Raw genomic sequence first — 27351 nt, forward strand, 5'->3', positions numbered from 1 at the left:
TTGGCTCTTCTTCATAAGCTATATTTTGCCTATGATTTATAGCATGTTCTGCTTGTTAAAAAGTTCTGAGTCTCTGTTAATCCTGGTATTAATGTATAAATAAATTTCGGGAGGTCTGCTATTTAGGAATATGGAATGATCACAAAGTACTATAAACTTAGAATCAAAGGAACTTAGAGGCCCTCCATTTCAATTTCTAAGCCAGTCTTCGGAGTCCTTTTTATATGTCTCCCTCTCTCAGTGTGCTACAAATCTCTTGACCACCTTTCATTTTCTCTATGATGGTTATACTTTTGCATATCTTGTTCTTTTCTGACTAGGATTCTTACAACTATCCTTACCATTTTACCTTATCCCTGTTTAATTCCTGCTTAGTCTTAAGCTCTTAGCTCATCTACTACCTCTTTAAGGAAACCTTCCTTTACCCTATCACCCACCACCCAATTTGATTAAGTACCTCTGTTACATTCATGTTCATAGTTCACTGTGCTCTTCTTTCATAGCATTTAATGACAGTGTTTATTTATATAGCTGTGTGATTTGAATACTGTCTATCTTCACCACTTGACAGTGAGTTCCAGGAGGGTAGAGTTAGTCACTGGTTGCTTATCATTTTATCTCTAGGGCCTAACATTGCCTGACACAGGGCATGCTTGAGAAATTGTTTGTTGAATGAATGAATAAATGAACATTTATGACAGATGGTCAAAGGTATGCAGGTGTTTGACAGATAAAGAGTAAGTCCTTAATATGTGTTAGCCACCTTCTCCTTCCTCTCCCTGTGTTTCTTCCCCTTATGTACATATCTTCCATTGGAGACAATATCTACCAGTATCTTTCTTTGTTAGACAGTTCTAATTACTGTTAGATCCTCTATTTGTTGGACTGTAACTTTCCATTTCTTGGTCTGGTTTTAGTCTTGTAAGTGATGTGAAATAATATATTAGCCCTAAATATACCTGATAAAACTTATTACTTTCTTATGTTTCTTAATTTTATTTCCTTTTCTCAGTGTTCCTCCTCTTTAGTCTTTGGCATTTACTGTATAACCATACCTTTCCTGTTGAAACTTTAGTCTCTCTTGGCCTCCAAGTTTTAAGATCACTCTCTATAGGGCTTTCATCTTGTGAATAGAGGCACTGACTGCCCTTTGTTCTGGACTGTCTTTTCAAGGAAATTTGTATGGTGAACAGACTTGGAAGATAAATCTACTGTCCCTCTGGAGCCAATAAAAGGCATGCTTACTGCCCTTTGTAAAAAATTTGGTTCCTCAACTCAGAGTTCATCTCTTATTATACATCCTACTGCATGTGCAGGCATCCATTGGATACATCTTTGTCGTCACCTCTGTGGAACTTGGGGGCAAAGGGAACTGATGCCAATATGCTGATACTCATACTGCTTGCTATGCCATGAGTAATAAAGTCCTTTGTCTCTGACTCAGGAGTCTGCTGTCTTCTATATCATTCATGAAACTGTGATAGAGTAAAATCTTAGGTTCACAATTTTTGACACCAGAACAATGTAGTTTCTTGGTTCTCCTTGCTGAACCATCTTCATTTCCTTCCTCAAATACAGTAGTCCCCCCTTATTCATGAGGGATACTTTCCAAGACCCCCTGTAGATGCCTGCAACTGTGGATAGTACCAAACCCTGTATATACTATTTTTCCTGTATATACATATCTGTGATAAAGTTTAATTTGTAAATTAGGCACAGTAAGAGATTAACAAGAATAGCTAATAATAAAATAGAACAGTTATAACAATGTACTGTAATGAAAGTTACCATAGATCTTAGCAACCTCAGTGTATGATTTTTTTCTTAAGTTGAGAACTTTCACCGTCTCACTTAAAGGAAGGACTCCATCTTCTCTTTGGCATATTGGAATTGCCAGCATCACTGCTCTTGAGCTTTGGGGCCGTTATTACGTAAAATAAGGGCTACTTGAGCACAAGCATGGCAACACTATGACAGTCGAACTGATTACTAATGGTTATCTGTGACTAAGTGGATGGGCTGGACAAAAGGATGATTCATGTCCCTGTTGGGATGGAGTGGGATGGTGTGAGATTTCATCATGCTGTTCAGAATGACATGCAATTTAAAATTTATAAATTGTTTATTTCTGTAATTTTCCATTTAATATTTTCGGACCATGGTTGACTGCCAGAAACTGAAACCACAGAAAGCAAAACCTCAGATAAGGGGGACTACCCTACATTTATTTCCTTTGTGCCTTAAATATACATTGTTCCTGAGATTATGTTCTTGGTCCTCTTTTTACTATTAGGATGATCTAATCAGCAGTCCTGTTTGTAGCAACCAACCGTATGTTTATATCTCTGTGTACATTTATTTTCTTTTGAAATCCAGATTCCAGATTTCAGCCACTTCTTGACTGTTTCCCTATGGATGTTTTACCGGTGCCTAACACGTTTACAACGAAGCTCAATGTAATCTCCCCTACCCCATTTTGTATTCTATTGCTCACTATTTCAATTAATGGTGCTGCGTTTCTCTTAATGCTGTAAATTTTAGAACTAGCTCTATTGCTCCTTTTTTCTCCCTTGTATATGGTAGATGTTCCTCAAAAGTGTTTTTTTTAAAAAACTGAATAGTCCAGGCTAAACATAATAGATTTAGTCATTTCCCATGTGATTTGTCTTCAGATGCATTGCCGTACTGATTACTTCCACTACATGTTTGAAAACGTCTCTTTTAAAATTTACCACAATCTTCTGCATAGCACAAAGTACAGAGTGTATTTCCCAGATTTGAGTAGTGAACTCCTATTTAGTTACTATTTGTTTTGAGCTTATGTGCCACTGGAAACCAGAGTTCTTTTTGACATAAACTACTCTTAAGACAGTTTTGCATATTTTATATGTCTACATTAGTTTATGAATTTACTTGAAGAACTTCACACTTATTCCTATGAAATTTCATCTAATTGATTTTGGTCCACCAATAATAAAGAAGGTATCTTTTAAGGTATCTGTTTGGCTGTAGTTGCTTGTGCAAATAAGATGAATGTGCTGTATTTGCTTTTAATAAATAAAACTTAAAGTAACTTTTTCTTCCTAAGACTAGAAAAATAGAATTATGTGATTATGATGTTATTTTAAAATAATGTAAAATAAGTATTCTTCTTAAAATGTCATTTAAATATAATACAATTTAAGTCAATCTTCCTATTCCCTGGGGTAATCAGTTTCAGAAATACGAAGTTTTTAACTTTACTGAATTGTCATATAGTAAAAGTTATTTTATATTTTATCCATCAAATATAGGCAACTTTTGATCATTATTGGCAAGGAAAGTCAGAGTTATAGTTCTACTGTCTGAAAATTCATAGTTAAATTGGGGGCTAATTCTCTTCATTAAAACAGACCAGCTAACACACACACTCTTATTTCACCATTCAGAGTTGGTTGGTTGGAATATGAATTGTTAAGGAGTTTTTAAAATGGGAACCGTATTTTAGATTGTAAATTTTAAATTATGGGAAATGTTTTTTGTTCAGAAAAATTCTCTTCATAATGTAGAATTAAGGGAATTGCCTTGAAGTTATGTTTTTCGTATTTTTGACAGGATGCATGAATAAGAATGCTTATATATTGTAGCAATTAAAGACAATTCACATTTGTGGTTTGGGCATAAATGTGTAAAAATTATACCCATCTATCTTATTACATTTCCTTTCTCCTCCCTGAGGACTTGACTATATACTTTATCTGTAATTGTTGCCAGTTTTCTATCATGTTCCCACTGGGCTTCTGGTGCAAAAAATCTTATCCTCTTGATGACAGAGCTTGCCTGAATGATTTCATGCTCCTAGCATTTTTGTTCACGGGAATTAGGGGCAAAATGTAACTACAGCTGAACAGAGAGTCTATTTTTGTAATTTTGGAGTTTAGGCTCTGTTATTGGAACTAAATGAAGAGATGCAGGTGTTCTCCAGTCCAAGCCCTTTGGGAGTTTTGATGTTAGATGCTTGAAAAGAAAATGCATGTGTTTCCAGAGTCAAACAGCAGCTGTGAGACAAGGATTTATGTTTTTCTCAGAACTTTGGGATTTCAAAATGTTACATTTAATCACAAGCACAGAAAGGGGAGCAAATGTTAAAGATGTTACGCATAAAAGTAAGTTTACTGATCTCTTTACCATACGAACTAGTTCTGGGAATATAGGAGCAAAGTGATTTTTAATCATAATGTAAACAATTTCTAAAAGATTATGATGGTTACCAGGACATAGCCTTTTGAGAACTTTGCATTTGTAGCACAGAGAATTTCTTGTCCTACCAATTAGTTCAAAATTTTTTTTTATTTATTTGTTTTTATTTCCGTTTAGACATACACATACGCACACAAAAGGTTCGGTAAAATATTTGCCAAGTGCATTTCGATTATAATTTTTTGGGAAGAAGTTTAAATAATAAATATCTTGTAATAACGTAGCACAATGTCTTCAAGTACAAGAAATATAAATTTCTACGTAGAATAGTAATTAAGGGAATTTACAGATATATAAAACATATTCATATATATTAACGCAGATACATATTGAAACATTTTTTGTTTTCCAGATCATGAGGTTACTTTGTGTTGTGGTTTATTCTCAAATTCATCTTTATTTAAGTAAATGAATACTTTTCAGTATTTTTTTTTTTTTTTAAAGATTTTATTTTTTTCCTTTTTCTCCCCAAAGTCCCCCAGTACATAGTTGTATATTCTTTGTTGTAGGTCCTTCTAGTTGTGGCACGTGGGACGCTGCCTCAGCGTGGTTTGATGAGCAGTGTCATGTCCGCGCCCAGGATTCGAACCAACGAAACACTGGGCCGCCGGCAGCGGAGCGCACGAACTTAACCGCTCGGCCACGGGGCCAGCCCCAATACTTTTCAGTATTTCTCAGCCATTCTAATATTTTTATTGCCACTTTTTTTTAGTACGATCATTCATTTATTCGTTCATTTAACAAATATTTATTGCAAGTTTTCTTTGTGTAGAAATATAATGATACATCAAAGTCTCTTCTGTAAAGAAACTTCTAATATATTGAGGAGATAGGCATATAAACACCAAGGCTGAATGAATGAATGATGAAAAGGCTTATATTCTGAGTTCAACTTTATCCATTATAAGCTATATTACTTTAAACAAATCAACCTCTGTGAATATTGGTTTCTCACCTGTAAAATGAGGATATTCTTATGGATTGCTCCGATTGTTATATAAATACTCTACCCTCAGGTACACTGTAACTATAAAAGAGAATGTAAACTTTAGGTGTTAATTACTCCGTCCAAAATACTCCCTATATTAATCATTTTTTTCATTCAAAACTGAAGGTTTTTCTCTTGAGTCCTTTCCTTTCCTACCTCGTTCTCTATGTGTTAACTGATCCCTATCCACTTTCAGTTTTTCTTCAAGTTAACTCTATAAACCTGTGGATATGCAGTTCTGAAACTAGGAGCAAATCCTTTACCTAGTCCCAGAATCTAACCTCCTTCCAGGTTAGATTTTGTCCTGAATGCCATGATGCTAGGAGTCAAGAACAGTTTCAATAGCAACAGGAAATTACTTAGCTTGCTCCTTTGAAAGGTCCCAGATTCTGGAAGCGAGCCAATGGGAGAAATCTCTTGAGGCTTGTGGGTGACCCAGTTGTTTCCCTCATTTATAGCACAAGGCCAAAATTTTTGCTTTTTTTTTTATATATACTGTTTTTATAGTAAAAGGAAATTTATATTCAAAGTAAGTAAGTAAGTAGTAGCTTATTTGTCAATAGTAAATTATTATACAAGAAGTATTTCAGATTGTAATGGGCTTCAAGTGAACTTCACCATAAAATATGTAATGTTTTGTATAGTTTTGTATGGATCAAAAAACTACCGTTATTGCTTCAGTTTGTTTTCTATTTTAGAAAATGATACGTCTTCTGAGTTTTTATTTTTGCATTTCCTGTCCAGATTTTGAAGTTGGCTGTATAGTAGCTGTCATATGGGCCAAAAGAGAAGTAGAAGCCTTACTGAACCAGTAGCAGTTGATTTACAAGACGCTTATGAGTGGAATTCATATCAGTCTTGGCTACCTGACTCTTTCCCTAATTGTTTTATCTCTTCCAGAAGAAACTTGATAGGTTTTGCATTCCCTTTTAGTCAGTATAGTGTACATAGGAATTATCCTTGTGCCATTGCTTTGTTTTGTAAATAAACGATGTGAGTCAGTTGTCCATTAACATGTAAGAGTTTAAACACTTTTTTGAGAGTGTTTTTGTTTGTTTTATTTTCACCTTCCTCTGACTTTCGACCTTACTCCTCTCCCTTCTCTTCCTCCTCATCCTCCCTTTCCTTTCTTCTCCCTTCCCAAGTGATTACTCCCTTCTAAGGAGTACCACAGCACTTTCACCATATCACATGGCAAACAGTCCTGTTTATAGATTCCTTCCCCATGAAACTAGGAGTTCCTAAGGGCAGGGAGTCATGACAAGCACATGATAAGTATTTGGTAGATACAGGATGACTCAAAGAAAATGATTTTTGTCATTTGGGCATAGCCCTATTGTCTACAGGCCCATATCATTTTATTTCTCAATTGATCTCTGGACGAAAAATGTACTCTGACTTCAGCCTGATAAGGAATAATTTAAAGAAAAAAGTAAAATCATTGCTCTTACAGATACAAAATAGACAAATGTTAAAAATTAGTAACATCTTTATCAGTGAGAGAGCCAGGCAGATATTACAACCAGATCAAAGGAGAATTAAAAAAAATGGGCGCATTGGGGTCAGCCCGGTGACGTAGTGGTTAAGTTCATGCCTTCCACTCCAGTGGCCCAGGGTTTGCAGGTTCAGATCCCTGGCACAGACCTACACACCACTCATCAAGCCGTGCTGTGGCAGTGTCCCACATGAAAAATAGAGGACGATTCGCATAGATGTTAGCTCAGGGGCCATCTTCCTCAAGCAAAAAGAGGAAGATTGGTGGGTGTTAGCTCAGGGCCAATCTTTCTCACACACACACACAAAAAGACATTTATAGACCAGTAATACTGTAACAAACTTGGAAATGGACTCAAAACCAGCCTCTTCTACAGTGCGGAAGGGAAGTCAATTGAATTTATACCTGACAGAATTTATTTGCATCTATAGTCAAGAATTACTCTGCCTTGCTATCAGTTATCTACGACTTACAGATTTGTAAGATAGCTCAAAGACAATGAAAGGTGCAGAGTTCCCCTAGAATCTCTCATAACCTGGAAGGGTGTACTCTAAACAATGCAGAACTTTCCATTGAAGCACAATTTTTTTTCCTATAAACCTTACTAAGTTCCAGATGGTAAGGCTATTTTTAGCTGTGGTTGGTTTAAATATAGTGGCAGGTCAGAAGTAATTTTGTGAGACAGAGATTCAGTACATGGAGGGAAAATTAGAGGGAAATAATACCACCGGCAGAGGGCAGTGATGAAGTAACAGTTTCCTCATGTCTGAAGGAGGTATTGATTGCTGAATAATTCTGGGCTAATTTCTGTAGACCTTGAGTTTAACTTTTGAAATCTTGTGATATTAAGTTCCCTTTAGCCAGGTGCTTTGTCAGTATCTACAACTTTCCAGAAAAAGCCTTTTTGTTTTTTATTGAGTAAATAAATAAAATGTTCTAATCTGGTTTTTAAGTAAATAATGTGTTGTAACTTAAAAAAAGCTTTCCTGGGAAAAGTATTCATACAACAAGTATTTAAATACCTACTCTATATCAGGCACTGCTTTAGGTACACACAAGAAAGAGGCGTTCCCAAACCTCACAAAAGTAACATTTTCTTGATTATGACATTTTTATTTTAGTGGATAATTTATTATATTTCTTACAAGAATTAAATGCTTTATGTAGTATTAGCTAAACTATTAGAAGCTTTCCTTCAAATGTAAAAGTTACATCTTACCTGATTTTTTTCCACTTAAAAGATGGAATTCTAAAATACCGTGAAAGTATTTGCAAGAATATAGTAGACAAAGTTGTCTAGAACTCAATTATAGAAACAAAAATAAAAATACATCACAGGAAAAAGGCCAAAGGAGGCAAAAGTAAAAAATATAAATGATCAAAAACACATAAAAAAATTCAAACTAACAAGTAGTCAAAGTAATGAATATTAAAACAATAATAAGGAAGAATTTTTATCTGTGAAATTGATATTTAAGAAATTATAAAACTAAAAGCTGAGGAATTTATGAGATAAGCACTTTCAGAAAAGTCTGGTGGGACTTTTAATCAGTACAAACTCTGTAGAGATCAGCTTGGCAAAATTTATTAAAGACCTTAGGAGTGGTCATTCTTTGTAATCCCACTTTCAAGACTATATCCTAAAGGAATAACACGAGATGCATTTAAAGGCTTTTATTTAAAATGTAAGGGTATTCATGTCAGCTTATTTATAATAATCACAAATCATCTTTGTCCAATAATAGACAAATTATAAAATAAATTAGTGTATATTCATAGGAAGAGCATTTTTTAAATCAGCCAATAGAAAATATATATCATAGGAAAAGTTCATATTAAAAGCTTGTGTGAAAAAATAAAAATATAAACTTACATCTAATATTCTAGTTTTACAAAATTTCAATGTATGTGTATGAATGTATATTTAATATATATTTATGTATTCATGGAAAAATTACTTTTTATTTTGAGAAATTACTTTCCCTTTTTTGATGAGGGAGATTGGCCCTGAGTTTAACATCTGTTGCCAATCTTCTCTTTTTGCTTGGGAAAGATTGTTGCTGAGCTAACATCTGTGCTAATCTTCCTCAATTTTTTATGTGGGACACCACCACAGCATGGTTTGATGAGTGGGTGTGTAGGTCCATGCTTGGGATCCAAACCCATGAACCCCAGGCCGCTGAAGCAGAGTGCTCAAACTTAACCAGTATACCACCTGGCTGGCCCCAAGAAATTCCTTTTTAACAGTGATTATCAGTGCTTGATGGAATGAGTCATTTCCCCTTCATATTTTTACTCTTCTGTGGTATTTGATATTTTCTGCAAATATAAACATTTTTAACTATTTCTTTTCCAAAATACTTATTTTTAACTAAGTTATTTATGGATTATTATGGTTATTTTGAGCACAAGTAGGCATTCTTGTACAATAATTCTTATATAACCTTTAATATTTAAATAAAATTTCACTTTGAAAACACATATGTCCTGAAAGCCACAGAATCTACAGCTTAGTTTTTAAAGTTGTTTGGGGTCTTAGTGCATATCTGAATAAAATATCAGATTTCAAGATAGCATAATTTTCATTTCTCCTTAGATAGTGTTAGTCTAGTGACTAAAATATTTAAAATGACTTTATTGGGGCCAGCCCCATGGCCGAGTGGTTAGGTTTGTGCACTCCACTGTGGCGGCCCAGGGTTTTGCTGGTTCGGATCCTAGGCTCGGACATGGCACCACTCATTGGGCCACATTGAGGCGGCGTCCCACATGCCACAACTAGAAGGACCCACAACTAGAGTGTGCAACTGTGTGCTGGGTGGATTTGGGGAGAAAAAGCAGAAAGAAAAAAAAATATTTTGGCAAGAGTTGTTAGCTCAGGTGCCAATCTTTAAAAAAAAAAGACTTTATTTTTCCTTTAATTTGTTTTCTATTTATAATTAAAATATGTCTTTTCAAAATATAGTTTGAAATTTTATTTTATCATTGGTCAACTATTTGGAATAGTACAAAACAGAAAACCTTCAATGAGTTTTGATTTAAGTGTTCACTTGAAAGTTAGTTCTTTGAATATTTGAATGCATTTTTATGTAGGAACAAAGAATTGTCACAGTTAAAATCCAAAGCCAACTGATAAAATTCTTTTTTTGTTGAACTCACAATGAAGTTGAAATACGCTAAATTTTAAATGAAAACTAATAAGGGGTAATATGTTAGAAATAGTACTTTAATGGAAGAATAAGTAAAAAAATAGTACTTTAATGGAAGAATAAGTAAAAAATCAATAAACTTAATATGTGAAATTATTCTACTTCAGATAAAAGTAGACTTTGGAGAATGGAATAGTAAAGAGATACTTTTAGAGACACTTAGAGATATTTGTTGGCATTTCCAGGACATTAGAGGTTGATAATAATGCTGCTGTTTCTTGTTTTTACTCTCATTTCCAAATAGCTCCTTTTTTCTTCATTCAAGCAGTACTTATGATTTTTTGCTATGATTAGGGTTACTTCTGGACTCAAGCAGAGAAACAGAACATTTTCTTGAGGTGATTGGATAAGAGTTGACAGAGGGACAGGAGAAGTAAAGTCAAGAATTTAAAGAGTATTCATTTATATATGTGGGCATGAAATTTTCTGAAATAATGAGTTATAGATGATGAAAGGCAGGCAGAGCTTAGTGAATCATCTTTGGGGGAAGAAAGGACATGATGCATCTAAAACCCTCTGACAGGATTATGGGCAGCCACTGAATGGAGAGGAAAGAGGGAAGAAAGAATAGGCAACATTAAACTAGCAGTTATTGGGTAAAAGTTTAAGAAAAAATCAATTTGATATTATTAAATCATCAATTACCATTTATCCTTAAAATAAGGTTTTGTTGTAATTACTAATCCTGTGTAGAAGAATACAAATATTTTAAGAAGGAGAGACTTTCAAGGTCATTTCTAGTTCAGAAGAAAAGAATAAAGCAAATGTTTTACAGCTGGTCAAATGTTGTCATCAGAGTCAAGCAGCTAGTGAATGGAAGAGGTAAGACTGACTCTTCTTGTCTGTTGTTGTTTGCATTATGTATATTCTTTTAAGTCTTTACCCTTTTCAGGTAACCTGGTAGTTACCTTCATTCATTCAGCACTTATTTTTTTTGCGCTAGAACCTTGGGATATAAAGATAGAAAAGACCGTTTTACTTATCAATCAGTTTACAGTTCATTGAGGGAGACATATAGGTAAGCAGATAACCAAAAGATAGTTAAAATGTTGCCATAAAACAAGGTAGCATGGGTTCACATTGAAGGAAACCCTTTACCCAGACTTGGGAAAGGATTCCTGGAATCAGTCACGTCCCAGATGTCTGAGACCTCTATTATGAGCTAGAGGAGATCAATGGGTCAGGTTTGGGGAAACTGCAAATAAGTTCTGTACACCTGCAGTTTAGAATGGAATGGGAACATGATAAGAGTTAATGCCTGATGAGATCAGCAAGCCCCCTCAGATTATGAAAGGCCTTGAAAGTCATTTTAAAAGTTTTGTACTGAGTTCCAAATGGAGCAATTGAAAGTTTCTATCCTCGTATTTATGATTTGGAAACCAGCTTAGGCAGCAGTGTGGATGAGGGTAAAAGACCGGATGGAGTCAGGAAGATCAGGTAGGAGCATGTTGCAGTGAAAAAAATGATAATGTCAATGGAGGGAATTACACAAATTTGTGGGATTGTAGTGTGTTAGAATCAACAGGATTGATGGTTAATTAAATATGATGGCTAAGAGAAAGGGCACAGAGGCAAGTACCCAGTGTTCTGGTTTGGAGAGCTGGGTACACAGTGGAATGCCTTTCACTGAGATGAAAAACAAAGGAATAAGAAGCCAGTTTTATTTAGGGTGATAGAGGCAATCAGTATAATATTAATATTTTTCTAGTTCTTCCTATGTGCCAGGTATTATTCTAAGTGTTTTAAATAGAACCCAGTTGGTTTGACTCTGGAACTTATGCTCTTTACCATTACAACAAAGAGCAAAGACTGGAGAAATTCAGACACCAAATCGTTGATTATTCAGTTCAGTGAATTCTATTTAATTTTATTTATTGGCTGCTAGCTGCAGGCATGACACTGCTAGAGGCTGGTGTAAAAGGGTATTCAATGCAGGTCCCCATTGAGCAGTATACACATACAGCTAATTCTAGAAACCAGCTTAGCTTTAACAAATGCTATATTTGATTGGGGGAAAAGTACTTCTATCTGAAAATGGAGGGGCGAGATTAATTTCAATAGAAGAAGGGAGGCTTGAATGTTTCTGGAAAGTTTTCTCAGAGAAGCATTGATATTTAAGCCTGAAATGATAAAAGACTCTATTTGAGTTGGAAATTCTTAGTATTTAAGCATTGCAAATACTTTCAATTGGCTTATATTATTTTGTTTTAAATGTTTAGTAATTATTAGTTCAAGTTCATATTGTTGTAAAAGTATAAATTGTATAATTGTTTTTGAAAAGCAATTAGTACATGTTTATGTTAAGGTAGTTTCGCTTCAAAATATTTCAGTATTTTCAGATAAGTGTAATCAGAAAATTGTATTAAATTTTAAAATTTTACAATGTGATGTAAAATATAAAATATTTGGAATACTTGTTATTACTGCTTTTGTTTTCTAAGCCAAATTTTTAAAATTAAAATAAATATTGGGATTGTTAGATTGTATTTAGTTTATGTGGTTTAGCTTGGAGTTAATTATTAAGTAGAACTTGATTTTTAGCCTTAGAAAAACAGATGCACATGTTAATAAACCTGTTTTTATTCGATTCATTGTTAACAAAGCATGGCATAAGTAAGTCTCAGTCAGCCTGTGAAAGGATGACTTAACCTAACTGTTGATGCATTTAGAGTGAAACGTCTTTATCAAGTTAAGACAAGAAGCAGCCATGCCCTACTTGAATTACTCATTTATAATAGCTGAACAGCAGCCTGCATGTGTACTTTGAAATCCTGGGAAAATAAGATGCCTGCACACATCCGAATGTTGAAAGCCTTGACTCCCCAGCAGCTGGAAAATGTTGAGTTCTGTTGTCATCCACTAGGTTTTTGGCCTTCAGGGAGGTGTGATCAATTTAATTACTGAACAGCTTTGTCCATTACTTTTAATGATTATAGCCTCTGAAGTAAGCCTCTGAAGTTTATAGCTTAAAAGATCGTGTTTAGATATTGTATATTTAAATTTACAAAAATTAAACACATAGACTTACTTTGCTTAAGTTTATTGCATATGCTGAGATCACTAAAAATATAAACTAATTTCTATATATAATAGAAATTCATTTGTCTTCTTTAAATGAAGTCTAAAATGTGTTTATGTCTAAGGGTCACAAAATATGATGCTCCACATATTGCTGTTCTGGGGTAAATTTTATATATTAAATCGATTCATGTGCAAACTTTTTATATTTTTCCTAAAATATAGGCTGTGGTTTATTCTGAATCACAACTACTTATAAAGAAAGCAACTAATTATTTGTGCTTCTTGTTTATTTTCTCTACCATTTTGATGTCCAAAGAGGATTTTTAGGAAATGTCATGAAATAATAGAGCATAACTGAGAAAAGATTCATGTTATGAAGGAAGAAATGTGTCTGTAACTTCCAGCCTGCTACTCTTGAATTCTAATTTTAACTCTGGAACTCAATCTTTGTATAAATCACTTGATCTCACTTTGATTGTTTCTCAATCTATTAAATAAGTGTAATACCAGGCACAGAATACTTTTATATTGATTGTCCATTGTATAAAGAGGTCACCAGTCACATCATGAACCAAGTGAATATGTTCATTAATATTACTGTTATTATTTATTGCAGTGATTTTCAGGCTGGTGACAGTAAAATTATTATTCTAATAAAATTGGTGTATTATCACAGCATTAGAAGGATGGAAGTAAAATTGAGGAAAGCACCATGTGGCTGGTTAATTGCTGTAGGCAGTATTGATGATACCATATTTGACTAGTTTCTTTTTTTAAGTTGATGTGTTAAAAATATTTCTCATGGTAAAAGTATAAGATAGCATCCTCACTGACAAACAATTAATGATCATATATTTAGAGACATTATGCTGGCGACATACTGAGATTTCACAGATATTCATAACTAAGCCATAGAAAAAGAATTATGGAGATATACCAGGATTTAGTACATTGTTAATACATTTGTAGTTTTTTACTTATGTAGTAACTTCATGCATAGATTAATAATATACCTATGAACAGTGTACTTGGAAAAGAGGTAATGAGAGAAGTGTACTTTTAAATGTGTTATAAAAAAGGTTCATTAATAGATTTTTATGATCGGAAGGGACCTGTTCTGAATTTGAAAGAGGAAGAATCTGAGTGGTCATAAATCATGTTAAAATAAAAGGAACAAAACACTGATATATGTGCAGAGTGTAATTATTTATTAAGACTAAAAATAGGTTTAGAGTTGATTCACTTGCCTTTTTTGTGACTCTTTTAATTATGTATTCAGATATTACATGTGCACATAGCATTTCTGTGCCAGACCAAGTCAAGGGTATGAAGAGCATATGTTGTTCTAGTACCCATAAATTTTTAATAAACTTGTAAATTTGTCTTTGTAAATTTGTTTTGGGAAAATTTGGAGACTTTCCCAGCTATTTTTGTTGTTAAACAGGTTTTTTTAAAAAATCGGTGTACGGATTACCTAGGTTTCTAAGGGTTTACATAACAGACATCATTACTCACCATGTTCATATTGAATAATATGTAAAATTATGTACTGATTCATTCTTCTTTTTTCTTTTTCCAAAATGAGAATACGCTTTTATTCTTGTTATGATAAATGCTTAATGCAAAAATTCAAGCAAAGCAGAAAAATATACAGAAGTATTAGCATTCACCTGATATACTATGACCTAAAGATTAACTAGTGTTAATATTGCGGCGAACATCCTTTCAGATAATTTTTCTGTGCTTAGATATATAAATATACAATCGTACATGAATGATTTCATACCATACATTCTCTTATATAACTGCTTTCTCACTCCCCAGTGTATTAAAGCCATCTTTGTATGCTAATGAATACAGCTTTTCATCCTAATTTTAAATGACACTGTACCCTTCTGTTGTGTGCCTACATTGAAATGAATATAAGTGTCTTCTCAGTGGATATTATTATTAGTGGATATTAGGATTTTTCTTATTTTTTACTAATATTAAAAGTGATGTGAACAATTTTGTTAACATTCATCTTTGTGAACTTGCCTAACAAAATAAATTATTAAAGCATGTTTTGCTGTGTTGTTTTGCACTTGAGAACCATTAAAGTTTATTTTTCAATTACTTAATTCTTGTTAAACAAGTATAACTACAAATTTTAAAACGCAAATGGTTAACTTTGTAGAGAATTAAAATGGGTCTTTCCTGTGTGTATCATAATTAATACATTTTAGTTTAAAAGTAAGGTTCTCTTTACTTGGAAATTTCTGAGATGTCATGAGAATAGCTCAGTCATTGACATGTAAGTTTATTTTTCCTAGAAGGTTTTAATGCTTTAATTCTACTCTCAAAATTATTTCACAAATCATTTCTTCAATTTCGTTTGCTTAACACTATTTAGGAGAAAGCGATTAGACTTTGGAATCAGGCAAACCTGTTTTCAAATAACTGTTGGCTTTAACTGTCTTTGTGATTTGAGAAATTTACTTAAATCTCCAAGTCTCATTTTCTCATCTGTAAAATTTGTAAAACAAATCCACTGCCTTATAGGGTTTGTTTTAGAGATTAAAGGTAGCCAAGGTAAAGAGCTAGCACCTACCACTTAAGTTTTTGTAGGCTTATATGAAATTATGTATGTGAAATACTTAGTGCAGTTTGGCAAATAATTTTTTTGTTACTACTAGTATTTTTATTTTCATCAGCAGAATGAATCCACACTTAATATGAATTTATGTTTCACTTGTTTATTGTTCTATTGTGCTTTCAAAGAAAAGATTCTTTGTCTATCCTTACATATAAAAAAATAAATTTATCATCAACACGAGCTAAGTAGTATACTTTACTGTCTTTTGATATATGATTGTATAACTACAACCTGCTCATCTAAAAGGAGCATGTGCCACAAAGAAAAGTTTTATTTACAAATGGGACGTGTGTATGTTTCTAAATCTTTGAATATCTTTCTTTCTAATCCTATCTTTTGATGTCCTTCCCTACAGCTGCCTTATTTAGACCCCTTTGTGCAAACCATTGTGTGTGTGTGTGTCTGTCTGTAAAGCCAAGGGTGAGCACAGTCGTACTGGGCTCCCCTCCAGCATAATATTAGTTCATATGCCCTTGTTTGTTTCATATGTCCTTTTCTTATCTCCAGTTTCGAAATAACGACCTGGGCTGCTTTATTTCTGGTTAAACCTGAGTGAATAGCACATATGGCATTAGTTTGCTCTTTGATAAACAGTAGTTCACTTATTCTAGATAATTTCCTGTCAACTTTTGAAAAATAATTTGTCAGTTTTACAAAAATATATTTCTCAAGAAAACATTGGTTGTAGAGTAAATACTGTAAAAGCGTGCAACTGCAACATAGTAACATTGCTATGTGGGGTGTCTTCTGTATCCTAAACCAATGATTCCTTAACATCTGCTTAGACCTTTCTGAACTCAATGGGTAGGAGCTTAAAGTTATTGCTATAACCCCAAGTCAGTCTGTGACCAGCCCCAATACATGTTTGGTTAAGATTACAGTTTTCCAGGTCCTTACTGCTTTGTTCCTTCCAGCCTTGGTGTTAGTTGTACAAGGGCATTTACTGGGAGATGTGGTGAGTCTTCCTGTGTTCCCTCACTAGTTCTCCTTTTCCTTCACTTAGCTATTCAAGAGGGATTGCCTGCATTACTCTCGAGCAGGATTCAAGTCTCAGCTGTATCATTTATTGGATATTTGTCACTTATGTACTGTGTATCTTAGGTACTCTCATTTGGGAAATGGGAATATTAATAAATACTAGTTTCCCTCATAGGGTTATTTAAAAGATCAGATGAATTAATATAGGTGTCATTTTTTGTAAATTAAGTTCTGGGCATGTAATGAAAATGTTAGCTTTTACTGGGTGCTCATTTGTGGCGGGCACTGTTTTAAGGGTACTGTCTCATTGTATCCTCACAGTAACTGTGGAACAGCAATTTCCTCTATTTTTTGAAAAGTTGAAAGTAGTTATTGTAGATGATCCATTAAAGGTGGTTATGTAAGATGAGGCAGAACTTGAATTCGAAGTTGTTGGCCGTATCTACATCAAAAGATTAGTGGGGACCAGCCCCTTGGCCGAGTGGTTAAGTGCGCATGTTCTGCTTTGGCAGCCCAGGGTTTCACCAGTTTGAATCCTGGCTGCGGACATGGCACCACTAATCAAGCCATGCTGAGGCGGCATCCCACGTGCCACAGCTAGAAGGACCCACAACTGAAAAATATACAACTGCGTACCGAGGGGCTTTGGAAGAAAAAGGAAAAAAAATAAAATCTTTAAAAAGAAAAAAAAAAGATCAGTGAGTGAATATGCATTTGTGTCTTATTTTTAAAGAAAATGTTTAGGGTATAGATGTATTCTTATGATTTCTCACTTTGTTTTTTTTCCCCATTAACTGAGACAGTACTCGTACTGTCAAATTAGAGGGCTTCTGTTGTAGTTCTGTCTCTCTATAGCTCCTTGCTTCGGCTGTCTCTAAGGGGACTCGGTCTAAGAAAGCAGGGCCATCCAGATTTTCTGCTGCACCCAGGCTGCTATCAAGTCATCATTCAGGGTTTTGAAGATGTTGAATTTTATGCCTCTTACTAGAGTTATCTAGCTATTGCCTTATGCTCTCTAGCCAGATTACTAGGGCAATCCCTAGTGCTGCAGATTAGCACTTCAGCATTTTGATGCTAAATACCAGTAGCAATTTTGTTACCTGAGTAACATGATGAAAAGGTCTTACTTTGTTGTTTAAGCAATTGAGAAAGAGAAGAGATAAAGCGTCATTATTTCACAAAATTGATGCTAGAGGCAATAGGCACACATTTCTCATATGGTTCAGATTTCCCTGTAATTCATACTGTGCCTTAACTTTGTAACTAACCCGCTATATTGTCTCTATAGTGATACCACCATTAAAGGAATTGAGGTGACATTAGGAATGAAGAATATTTCAAATATTTTAAAGGCTGGTTCATGCTAGGATCAGTAAATCCAAAAGTGAAATTCCAGTAATAACAAGATTTTGAAGCAGCTTCAGAAGTCCTGTGCTTAGCCCCCCACAATGCATCTTTAGCATGCTTATTTATTTTGTGTGACTAGTTAGTGCAGGGTGTGGTTCAGTGTCTGAAAGGAAATTTATACTACAGAAGTCACGCTAAGGAGATCTGCTTTTTCACTTACATTCATATCCACTTATTTGTTTCTATCTGTAGTTCTCCACAGCTTCTGAATAAATTTAAATGTTTGCATAATAATACTTTGTTAGAATAATATCATTTATGACAGATGGCATAGTATAGTGGTTAAAAGCATGAACTTTGAAATCAGACTGTTTCCTGGCTCCACTACATATTACGTCTGTGATCATAGGCAAGTTTCTGGACTCATCAGTAACTTTGTTATCTTTTTGGTAAGATGGGAATAATAATGGTATCTGTCTCATAGAATTTGCATGAAGATTAAGTGAATTCATGTGAGTAAAGCCTTTAGAATAAGATTTGGCACATAAAAATGTTAGTAGTTATTGTAATGGCAAAAGTTTGTGACTGGAACCCAAAAAACAGAAATAAAGTAATCTTTATTTTCTGGTTTATCAGAAATTACTTTCCTATCAGAGGATATTCAGATATAAGGAAAGAAGGAAAATTTTGATGAAGTTCATATTTTCTGTTGGCAAATGTGATTGCTTTAAAAGAAAACTTTTTCTTAAATGGAATAAAGCATCATACCCAATGAAAAGAAATTGATATAGTGTGCCCAGCTTTGGATAGTTCCAATCAGTTCTGTAAAAATAAAGTGTTAAATTTGTGCTACCATGTAGCATTTGTAGTGTTATCATATGCACACTATCCTCCCACTATGTGGAACTATTTTCAATTCCATGAACATGCCATTCTCTCTTACCATTTCCATTCATGTATACAAATTTCAGTGCATAGGAAGCTCCCTGCTTTTCTCCTCTCCACTATTAAGCTGAAACATTACCATGCTTTTTGACTGAAGCATTATTTCCATTGTAAATTCATTTGCAAATTTCCTTCCCAAGACAAATTAGGTGTCCCTCATGTTTGCTTCTCTGCATTCTATAACCTCTTTTGAATATTTTATTAAAGCGCTTATCAAAATTTGATGATTAATTTTTGTCAGTGTCTTCCACTAAATTGTGAGCAGCTCAAATACAGAGACTATTTCTTATCTATCTTTGAATGCTTAATATTTGGTTTTAGACGTATGGTTGGTGTTCAATAAAAGTTTGTTGAATTAATAAATGGTTTTGAATGAGAACCAAATCTTTGGTGACAGTCACATGGTAAACCTGTATTTAATGGTAAAGAATGAGAATTAATTGTTAATAATTATTCTTAAAAGGCAAAAATAAGGAAATGGACTGAAATCCAAGCTTTTACCTATTTGACATTAGTCATTCTGCTAGTTTCTTCCTCTTATGTATTTACTACTTTGGCGATAACTGTTTGGTTTTGTCTTCTTTCTTTGTTTTTTTTCTTCCGAGGAAGATTCACCCTGAGATAACATCCATGCCAGTCTTCCTCTATTTTTTAGTGTGTGTGCCTCTGGCACACATGGCCACTGACAGAGTGGTGTAGGTCTGTGCCCAGGAACAACCTGGGCTGCCGAAGTGGAGCCTGCCTAACTTAACCACTAGGCAAACAGGCCTGACTCTTGTCTTCTTTCTTGTTTGTACTAGTCACTATGTCAAAAAGTGCCTGCCTCTCACTTAACCTGCTTACGGCAGCACTCTTTTTAGTTCTAAATGTTTTATTTTATTAATACTATTTATTTTTGTTTTATCAGATAACTAGAAATATAAAAGTTTCCCCCCGTTTTTTGCATACTCATTGTAATCAATGTGAAGTAGGTTCAGTGAGCTGATTTAAGGGCATTTGGCAAATTGGTTAGGAGGACTAGTGCTTGGAGGGCATGAAGACAGGAATGTGTCATTCACAGGATAAGAGGCCAGAGACCTGGGTGGACAGGATAAATATGTCAGTTAGGGAGTTTTCCCTGAGAGTTAGTTAAGAGACCAAGAATCTAATTATACAGAGGTCAGGACTATGTGAACAGGAGGTAAAAGTGATATCTAGAGTGCCAGCAAGGCTAGTGTGGTAGGGGTTATATGCCTTCATTGTTTAGGGGTATCTGACTTTTAAGTGAGAAGAGAATGCTGTTTGGGGGAGGCTGGCCTTGCGTAGCAATGAATTCTCATTAGAAATTGATAGAGCATATAAAGAGCAGAGCACTTTGGCTCTGGTAGTGGGATACTAGTTATGTTTATTGCACTGACACTACTAGGTTCAAGACTATTTGTTTTTGCCTGTGAACAACCTAGTTTAACCTAGGCCTTACCCCAAAGCAAGAGACTAATGTTCAGATCTATTTAGTGAATATATTTGAGTAGTTTTCTGTGCCATTGGCGGAACAAATTAAACTTTCACTGGTTGAGTGCTTATACTTACACAGTATAGTGTGGGAGGATTATCAGCTAGTTTGTCTTATTGGTTTATTGGCAGCAGAAAATTCTTAAACTGAGTTTTCCCATGGAAACGATATCTTTTTTGAAATCCCAGAACTTTTACTAAAAAATTTATGAAGTGGGATGACAGTAAATTACTGAAGAATCATCAAAGCAAGTATGTTATTAATTGGCAATTTATTGACTTCATCCCCCAAGCTAGTTTAAAGAAAGGGAGGGAGGGTTAGATTTCAAGCTACACTTTGAATGCTGTGTGAGGTCTGTTTGAGATATTTTGGTTAGGCTGTGATTAATTAACTCAATTAAACAAGTATTAGTATATGAGTAAAAAGTATACTTTCTTATGGATCTGTCAAAGAGGTACTAATGGATTCAGTACTGATAAAATTGTGAATCTGAATCTGGTTAACATCAAAGAGCATACAAAAATTCACCTGTCATCTTTAATGTTTTGATAAAGAGTGACACTAATTCAGGGTTCCATATATCTGTATGTATATGTCTATATATGTTTGTATTATTTATTTGACATCAGAGGTAATGGGATTAAGCTTTAAATTTCCTTTTTAACTATATTTGAAAATATTAACTTTTCAGTTAGTTCGGCTCTTTTAAAATATTAGTAATTACTATCCTTGGGCTTTACAGCTTGTGCAGTTATATAATTTTAGTGACACATGTAAAAGCAAAGAAAAGTTTTGAAACTTACTTCAAGTCCTCCTTAAGAAAGAGGTGCTTCCAGTTTATGAGCAAGAAGCTGTAATCCCCAGCTGGAAACTGTTTTTTTTTGCCTCATTTGAAAACTTTGTGTTTTTTTCTTCTTTGAAAGTATTGAGATACTGAATCCTTTTTGTTCTATTCCCTAAGTATAATTTCATTTGTTTTGTTAATTCTGAAAGCATTTCTATGCTAGTTCGTTGATTATTAGTTTTGTAATTTTCCATATCTTAACATCTCTGAAATTAGGAGTTCTTGCATAGTCAGTGATATCTTACAGTTGCTGATGGCCTGAATTGAGGTCAAGTTCTATCAGAGAGGATATCTGTTTGCTTCTGTTGCTCATCTGGTGTCACTAGAACTTGAGACTACCATAAGTTAAATTATCTGCTTGAGAATTTTTTGGACTTCATTGATAATGTGGATTCAGACGGCAAATCTAAATGAATATCAGCTGATGGTTCAAATTCCCAAAGATTTTTATTTGTTTCTCTACCCAATGTAAAGCTTAAGTCAAACAAGTTACCTTTCTGCTTGGTGTGGCTTATTTCTTATTTCTCATTACACTGACAGCTTTGATGTATCAACTTTATGCAGGACTTTCCTATTAGACTTTTGTTGGGAATTTTTTTCTTATTTAGTGATACATTAAATAATTCTGAGTCTTATAACTAATAATGTCTTAGATATAATGAAATGTAGGGGCAGTGATGTAACTGAAAAGCAACTGCATGTAGGCAACAGGAAATGGTACATACCCTTGGAGCTACTTCACAGGTGGTATAGAATGGACTTTGTAGGGCCATCTTTTGTGGCTAAAAGTGGTAATCAATTCATCTGCTGTATTGCTTGCCATATTTATAAGGAAGACCTCTTTGACCATTATCCTAGATCTGACAGTCCAACATAGTGTTATATCTTGCATAATCATTTAGTGAGCAGCCCTTGACCTGAACTTTAGAAAAAGGTCTAGAGAAGCTGAAGCGTTCAGTTATTATATAACCAGTGGCATCTTTGTCTTATCTTTGAGGTGAGAGGTATTGGAGGGCTTGTTCACTATTAAAAAGGATTTGCAGTGGGGCAAGAATTATCCAACTCATTCTTTTAAAAGAGTTTTGTCATGAATCTAGGTGCATGCGTCAAGGTACTGTGTAGTCCATACAGTACATAAGCTAGTAGAGGATACCTGTTTCCTATTTTCCAAACAACTATTGTGTTTTATGTTAGGAAAATTAGGTATCCTTGGAAAACTTGAATTAACAATTAACATTTTAAACCTTAATTTTAGTTTTCAAACTCAGATATTAAACTAATGCCATTGGATACCTGCTCTAATTTACTATCTTTGCAAATTAAGCCTTCTTTTTGTGAATTTTCCTATTGGATGGGAGTAATATTGACTCTATATACTGAAACAAAAAATGATAAGCAGAAAACATTTATAAAATGGTTGATGTATTGGATTATTCAGTTTGTGAACATACATGAACAAAGAATCAGTTATCATTCTTTGAACCAACATTCATTGAGCTTACTGGGAAATATAGTAAATAAAAGAGAGCTATTGATAAATAAATTTCAATGATAAAATATAGCCTCCAAATGGTACTTCTGGTGTAGCTAATCCTGTCCTGCATAGTAATCTTATTTTAAGAGAAAGAAAAGAATAAACAAATTTGAATTTGTAGATTAAGGAACTTTAGTTCAATATAAGGAAATCCTGCCATCAAGAGTAACCTATATGAAAGTCTTCATGAGTAGAGTTGAATCTTATAATTGGGTTGGTTTCAGTTGTGTTATATTAAGGCCAAGGATATAGCCTGGATAGTCTCACAGTTAGGGGCACAATGATATAGTGTAGTGGTTCTCAACCCTCTCAAATCTAGTGCTCCTCTCTAAAACATTTATTTTCTAATGGTCTTTTACTATCTCAATATGAAATTCATAGTTAATATACCTTTTTAAGCTGATTACTTATGAAGAAAGCAATCTAATGCCATAATCATAGTAAGGGAGAAATAAGAGGACAGAAATTTATAATAGAAACATATATTTTCAATATTTAGAGTGTAATTTGATGACTAGAAGACATGATGAAGTGCTCAGGTAAGACATTGAGCCTGCCACCTCTGCACAATTACCTATCTTGCCTGCTTACATGTCTGATAAATTGGCAGTGCAAATACTCAAATGCAGTATCCATGAGTGATGTGATTTTATGAAATGATAAATAGCTCTTGGTCAAATTCTCAATGATTCATAATATTTCTCCGATATTCTTAATAGCTAAATTTCTGGAACTTTGGGGTTTATTGAAGTGGGTGAAAACCACTGTGTGTTTAGATGTAAAATGGAGTTCGATTCTAGGTTCAAGTAGTTATGGACAAATTTTTCACTCATGAATGTCTGGCAGGGTATTTGAAAATTGTGAAGGATGCAGAACCATTCTTTGTTGTGCAGGGACTGTTTTGAGTATTGAACAACTTTAACATTCTTAGTTGATGTCTAATGTCAGTAGTGTCACCTAATCATTGTGACAACCAGAAAGATGATTTACAAAAATACCTCTAGAGGGTGGTGCAACTCTCATATAGAAGCTGCTGGTTCTAGGACAAAGAGCACAGGTGTAGGCAGGAGTCACAGTCTTGGGTTCAATTCTAAGTTCTTCTGCTTACTGACTTCTTATTGACCTTGTGATGTTGGGTAAGTTAGTTAACCTTTCATAGCCTCAGTTTCCTTTCTGTAAAACTGGGAAGATAATATTTTACAGACTTGTTGAGTAGATAAAATATTATTATATATTTTAGGTACCTGACACTTGCTTCATGTGGGATGGAACTCTTTTTTATTCACCGCTTTATTGTCCAATACTAGTAGGCATTTAATAAATACTTGCTTACTCTTACTATTATTTAACTCTTGTGTGTCACATTATGTTCCAATATTAAAAGTATGTGAGAGAGTGATTGCTTATTATAGAGACCAGGACTGTCATCTGTGTCTTTTCTCTCCTGTTTTGTAACTTGTGAATCTTAGCTGAGAATGCTAGCTCTTTAGGATTATGGCCTCCAATGTCCCAGAGAGTATTAAATTAGAAATATGATAGTTTTCTTTCTGTTTGAAAGAGACCTGTAGGATAAGGGTCTACATCAGTAAGCTGTTCCTTTCTCAGAATCCTAATGTTTTTCTTATTTATTTATGTTGCTTTGCTAATGTCAGGGTATTAGTTGGGATTGTGGTAAAAAACTAAGGACCTTCCTTCCCTTGTTAATCCTGATCTTTGTTACATAGATTTTTTTTTTTTTTTGGGTTTTTTTTTTTTTTTTATTAATGTTATGATAGATTACAAGCTTGTGAGATTTCAGTTGTACATTTTTGTTAGTCATGTTGTGGGTACACCACTTCCCCCTTCGTACCCTCCCCCCACCCCCCCTTTTCCCTGGTAACCACCGATCAGATCTCCTTCTCAATATACTAATTTCCACCTATGAGTGGAGTCATATAGAGATCGTCTTTCTCTGACTGACTTATTTCGCTTAACATAATGCCCTCGAGGTCCATCCACGTTGTTGTGAATGGGCCAATTTCGTCTTTTTTTATGGCTGAGTAGTATTCCATTGTGTATATATACCACATCTTCTTTATCCAGTCATCAGTTTCTGGGCATGTAGGCTGTTTCCACGTCTTGGCTATTGTAAATAATGCTGCGATGAACATAGGGGTGCAACGGACTCTTGAGATATCTGTTATCAGGTTCTTAGGATAGATACACAGTAATGGGATGGCTGGGTCATAGGGTATTTCTATTTTTAACTTTTTGAGAAATCTCCATACTGTTTTCCATAGTGGCTGTACCAGTTTGCATTCCCACCAACAGTGTATGAGGGTTCCTCTTTCTCCACAACCTCTCCAACATTTGTCGTTCTTGGTTTTGGATGTTTTTGCCAATCTAACGGGGGTAAGGTGATATCTTAGTGTAGTTTTGATTTGCATTTCCCTGATGATTAGCGATGATGAACATCTTTTCATGTGTCTATTGGCCATATTCATATCTTCTTTTGAGAAATGTCTGTTCATGTCCTCTGCCCATTTTTTGATCGGGTTGTTTGTTTTTTTGTTGTTAAGCAGTGTGAGTTCTTTGTATATTATGGAGATTAACCCTTTGTCGGATAAGTGGCTTGTAAATATTTTTTCCCAATTAGTGAGCTGTTTTTTTGTTTCAATTCTGTTTTGCCTTGCCTTGAAGAAGCTCTTTAGTCTGATGAAGTCCCATTTGTTTATTCGTTCTATTGTTTCCCTCAGCTGAGGAGTTGCAGTGTCCGAAAAGATTCTTTTGAAACTGTTGTCAAAGAGTGTACTGCCTATATTCTCTTCCAAAAGACTTATTGTCTCAGGCCTAATCTTTAGGTCTTTGATCCATTTTGAGTTTATTTTGGTGTGTGGTGAAAAAGACTGGTCAATTTTCAATCTTTTGCATGTGGCTGTCCAGTTTTCCCAGCACCATTTGTTGAAGAGACTTTCTTTTCTCCATTGTAGGCCCTCTGCTCCTTTGTCGAAGATTAGCTGTCCATAGATGTGTGGTTTTATCTCTGGGCTTTCAATTCTGTTCCATTGATCTGTGGACCTGTTTTTGTACCAGTACCATGCTGTTTTGATCACTGTAGCTTTGTAGTATGTTTTGAAATCGGGGATTGTGATTCCGCCGGCTTTGTTTTTCTTGCTCAGGATTGCTTTAGCAATTCGCGGAATTTTGTTCCCCCATATGAATTTTAGGATTGTTTGTTCAATTTCTGTGAAGAATGTTCTTGGGATTCTGATTGGGATAGCATTGAATCTGTATATTGCTTTAGGTAGTATGGACATTTTAACTATGTTTATTCTTCCAATCCATGTACAAGGAATGTTTTTCCATCTCTTTATGTCATCGCCTATTTCTTTCAAGAAAGTCTTGTAGTTTTCATTGTATAGATCCTTCACTTCCTTGGTTAAGTTTATCCCAAGGTATTTTATTCTTTTCGTTGCGATTGTGAATGGGATAGAGTTCTTGAGTTCTTTTTCTGTTAGTTTATTGTTAGTGTATAGAAATGCTACTGATTTATGCACGTTAATTTTATACCCTGCTACTTTGCTGTAGTTGTTGATTATTTCTAATAGTTTTTCTGTTACATAGATTTTTAAAAATATAGCATCAATAATTTCTTCCTCTTTTTCAACCCTCTGTTTCCTCCTTCTGTGATTTTGGCCAACTAAAGTTTACACTTTGTGTTTTCTCAGTAAATATTTGCTATCTTTGTCCTGTTATTTGACTTGTTTAACTTTCATCTTAGTCAATTCAAACCATTTACTAATAGACTAAGATAGAATAATTACTTCTGGCAATTTTAATGAGACTAATTACTTTGAAAATGTTGGAAGGGACCCCTAGTCTTCCTTTTTAAATTGCCATACAATTTATTTAAAAGAGGAAGCATTTAATTTGCAAATGCTGCTCTACATTTTATAGAATGGTGAATCTTAACAACTATTGAGGTTTTCCTCAAGTAAATGTTTATTAAAATTGCAACTCACCTAAATATATAATGATGATTATGAACAAAAATTTTTAAAGCAGTCACTTTGCTTTGACATTTACAGTGTGAAAAAGCTAAATTTTTCTGTTTTTTCTCCCTTTTATTCCACCAGCTCACCTTTAGGTCAAGCATTGCTGCTTTTGCAAATCTGCTTGCTCTTGGCCTTTGATTATTCAGAGTTTAAGTTTGGTTCTGAGCCAGTGAGTGCTGAAATCTTTAAAACTAAATAAATGTTTAGCATTCATGTGATTTAACAAATTGTCCTCTTTAAATAAACATTCAGTCACTTCCACAAGTAACTATTGTCGGTTACAGACTCCATTCTCAAAGTCTAATTCTGAAGCATTCTATAAAATTGCTGAAAACCTATCTGATTATAATTCAGATTGGTTCAGATGGTTTTAGGTTATCTTAAAAACTGAAGATTCTTTTATGCACAATTTTTTGAATCTGCTTAAATAATTAAGATTGATGACTATATTAATGACCATGTTTTTTTTCCTGTAAAAAGTTAAAAAATTTTTTTAATCTATTCTCTATTACACATATATCAGATAAACTTTTTCTTCGTTTCCAGTGCTGAAATGGTAAATTTAAAATTTTCATTTGAAAGCATTTATAATT

At 34.2% G+C, this 27351-nt stretch overlaps 1 protein-coding gene across 22 annotated transcripts in view; it reads left to right on the plus strand.

The window, feature by feature from the left end:
* Positions 1-27351, plus strand: part of VPS13B (vacuolar protein sorting 13 homolog B) — a 777317-nt gene that overhangs the window by 223061 nt on the left and 526905 nt on the right. The window contains exon 20 of one of the 22 annotated variants that reach the window (XM_070631848.1): positions 5972-8050. The exons of 20 other annotated variants lie outside the window; for them this stretch is intronic. In XM_070631848.1, coding sequence (XP_070487949.1) covers positions 5972-6042 — 71 coding nt within the window. In that variant the 3' untranslated portion in view covers positions 6043-8050. Of the gene's footprint in view, positions 1-1173; positions 1440-5971; positions 8051-27351 lie in introns of those variants that run through there. One more of the 22 variants, XM_008526519.2, reaches the window with a different exon arrangement.

Source organism: Equus przewalskii, chromosome 8 (genome assembly GCF_037783145.1).
Source record: "Equus przewalskii isolate Varuska chromosome 8, EquPr2, whole genome shotgun sequence".
In the NCBI taxonomy this organism is placed as follows: domain Eukaryota; kingdom Metazoa; phylum Chordata; class Mammalia; order Perissodactyla; family Equidae; genus Equus; species Equus przewalskii.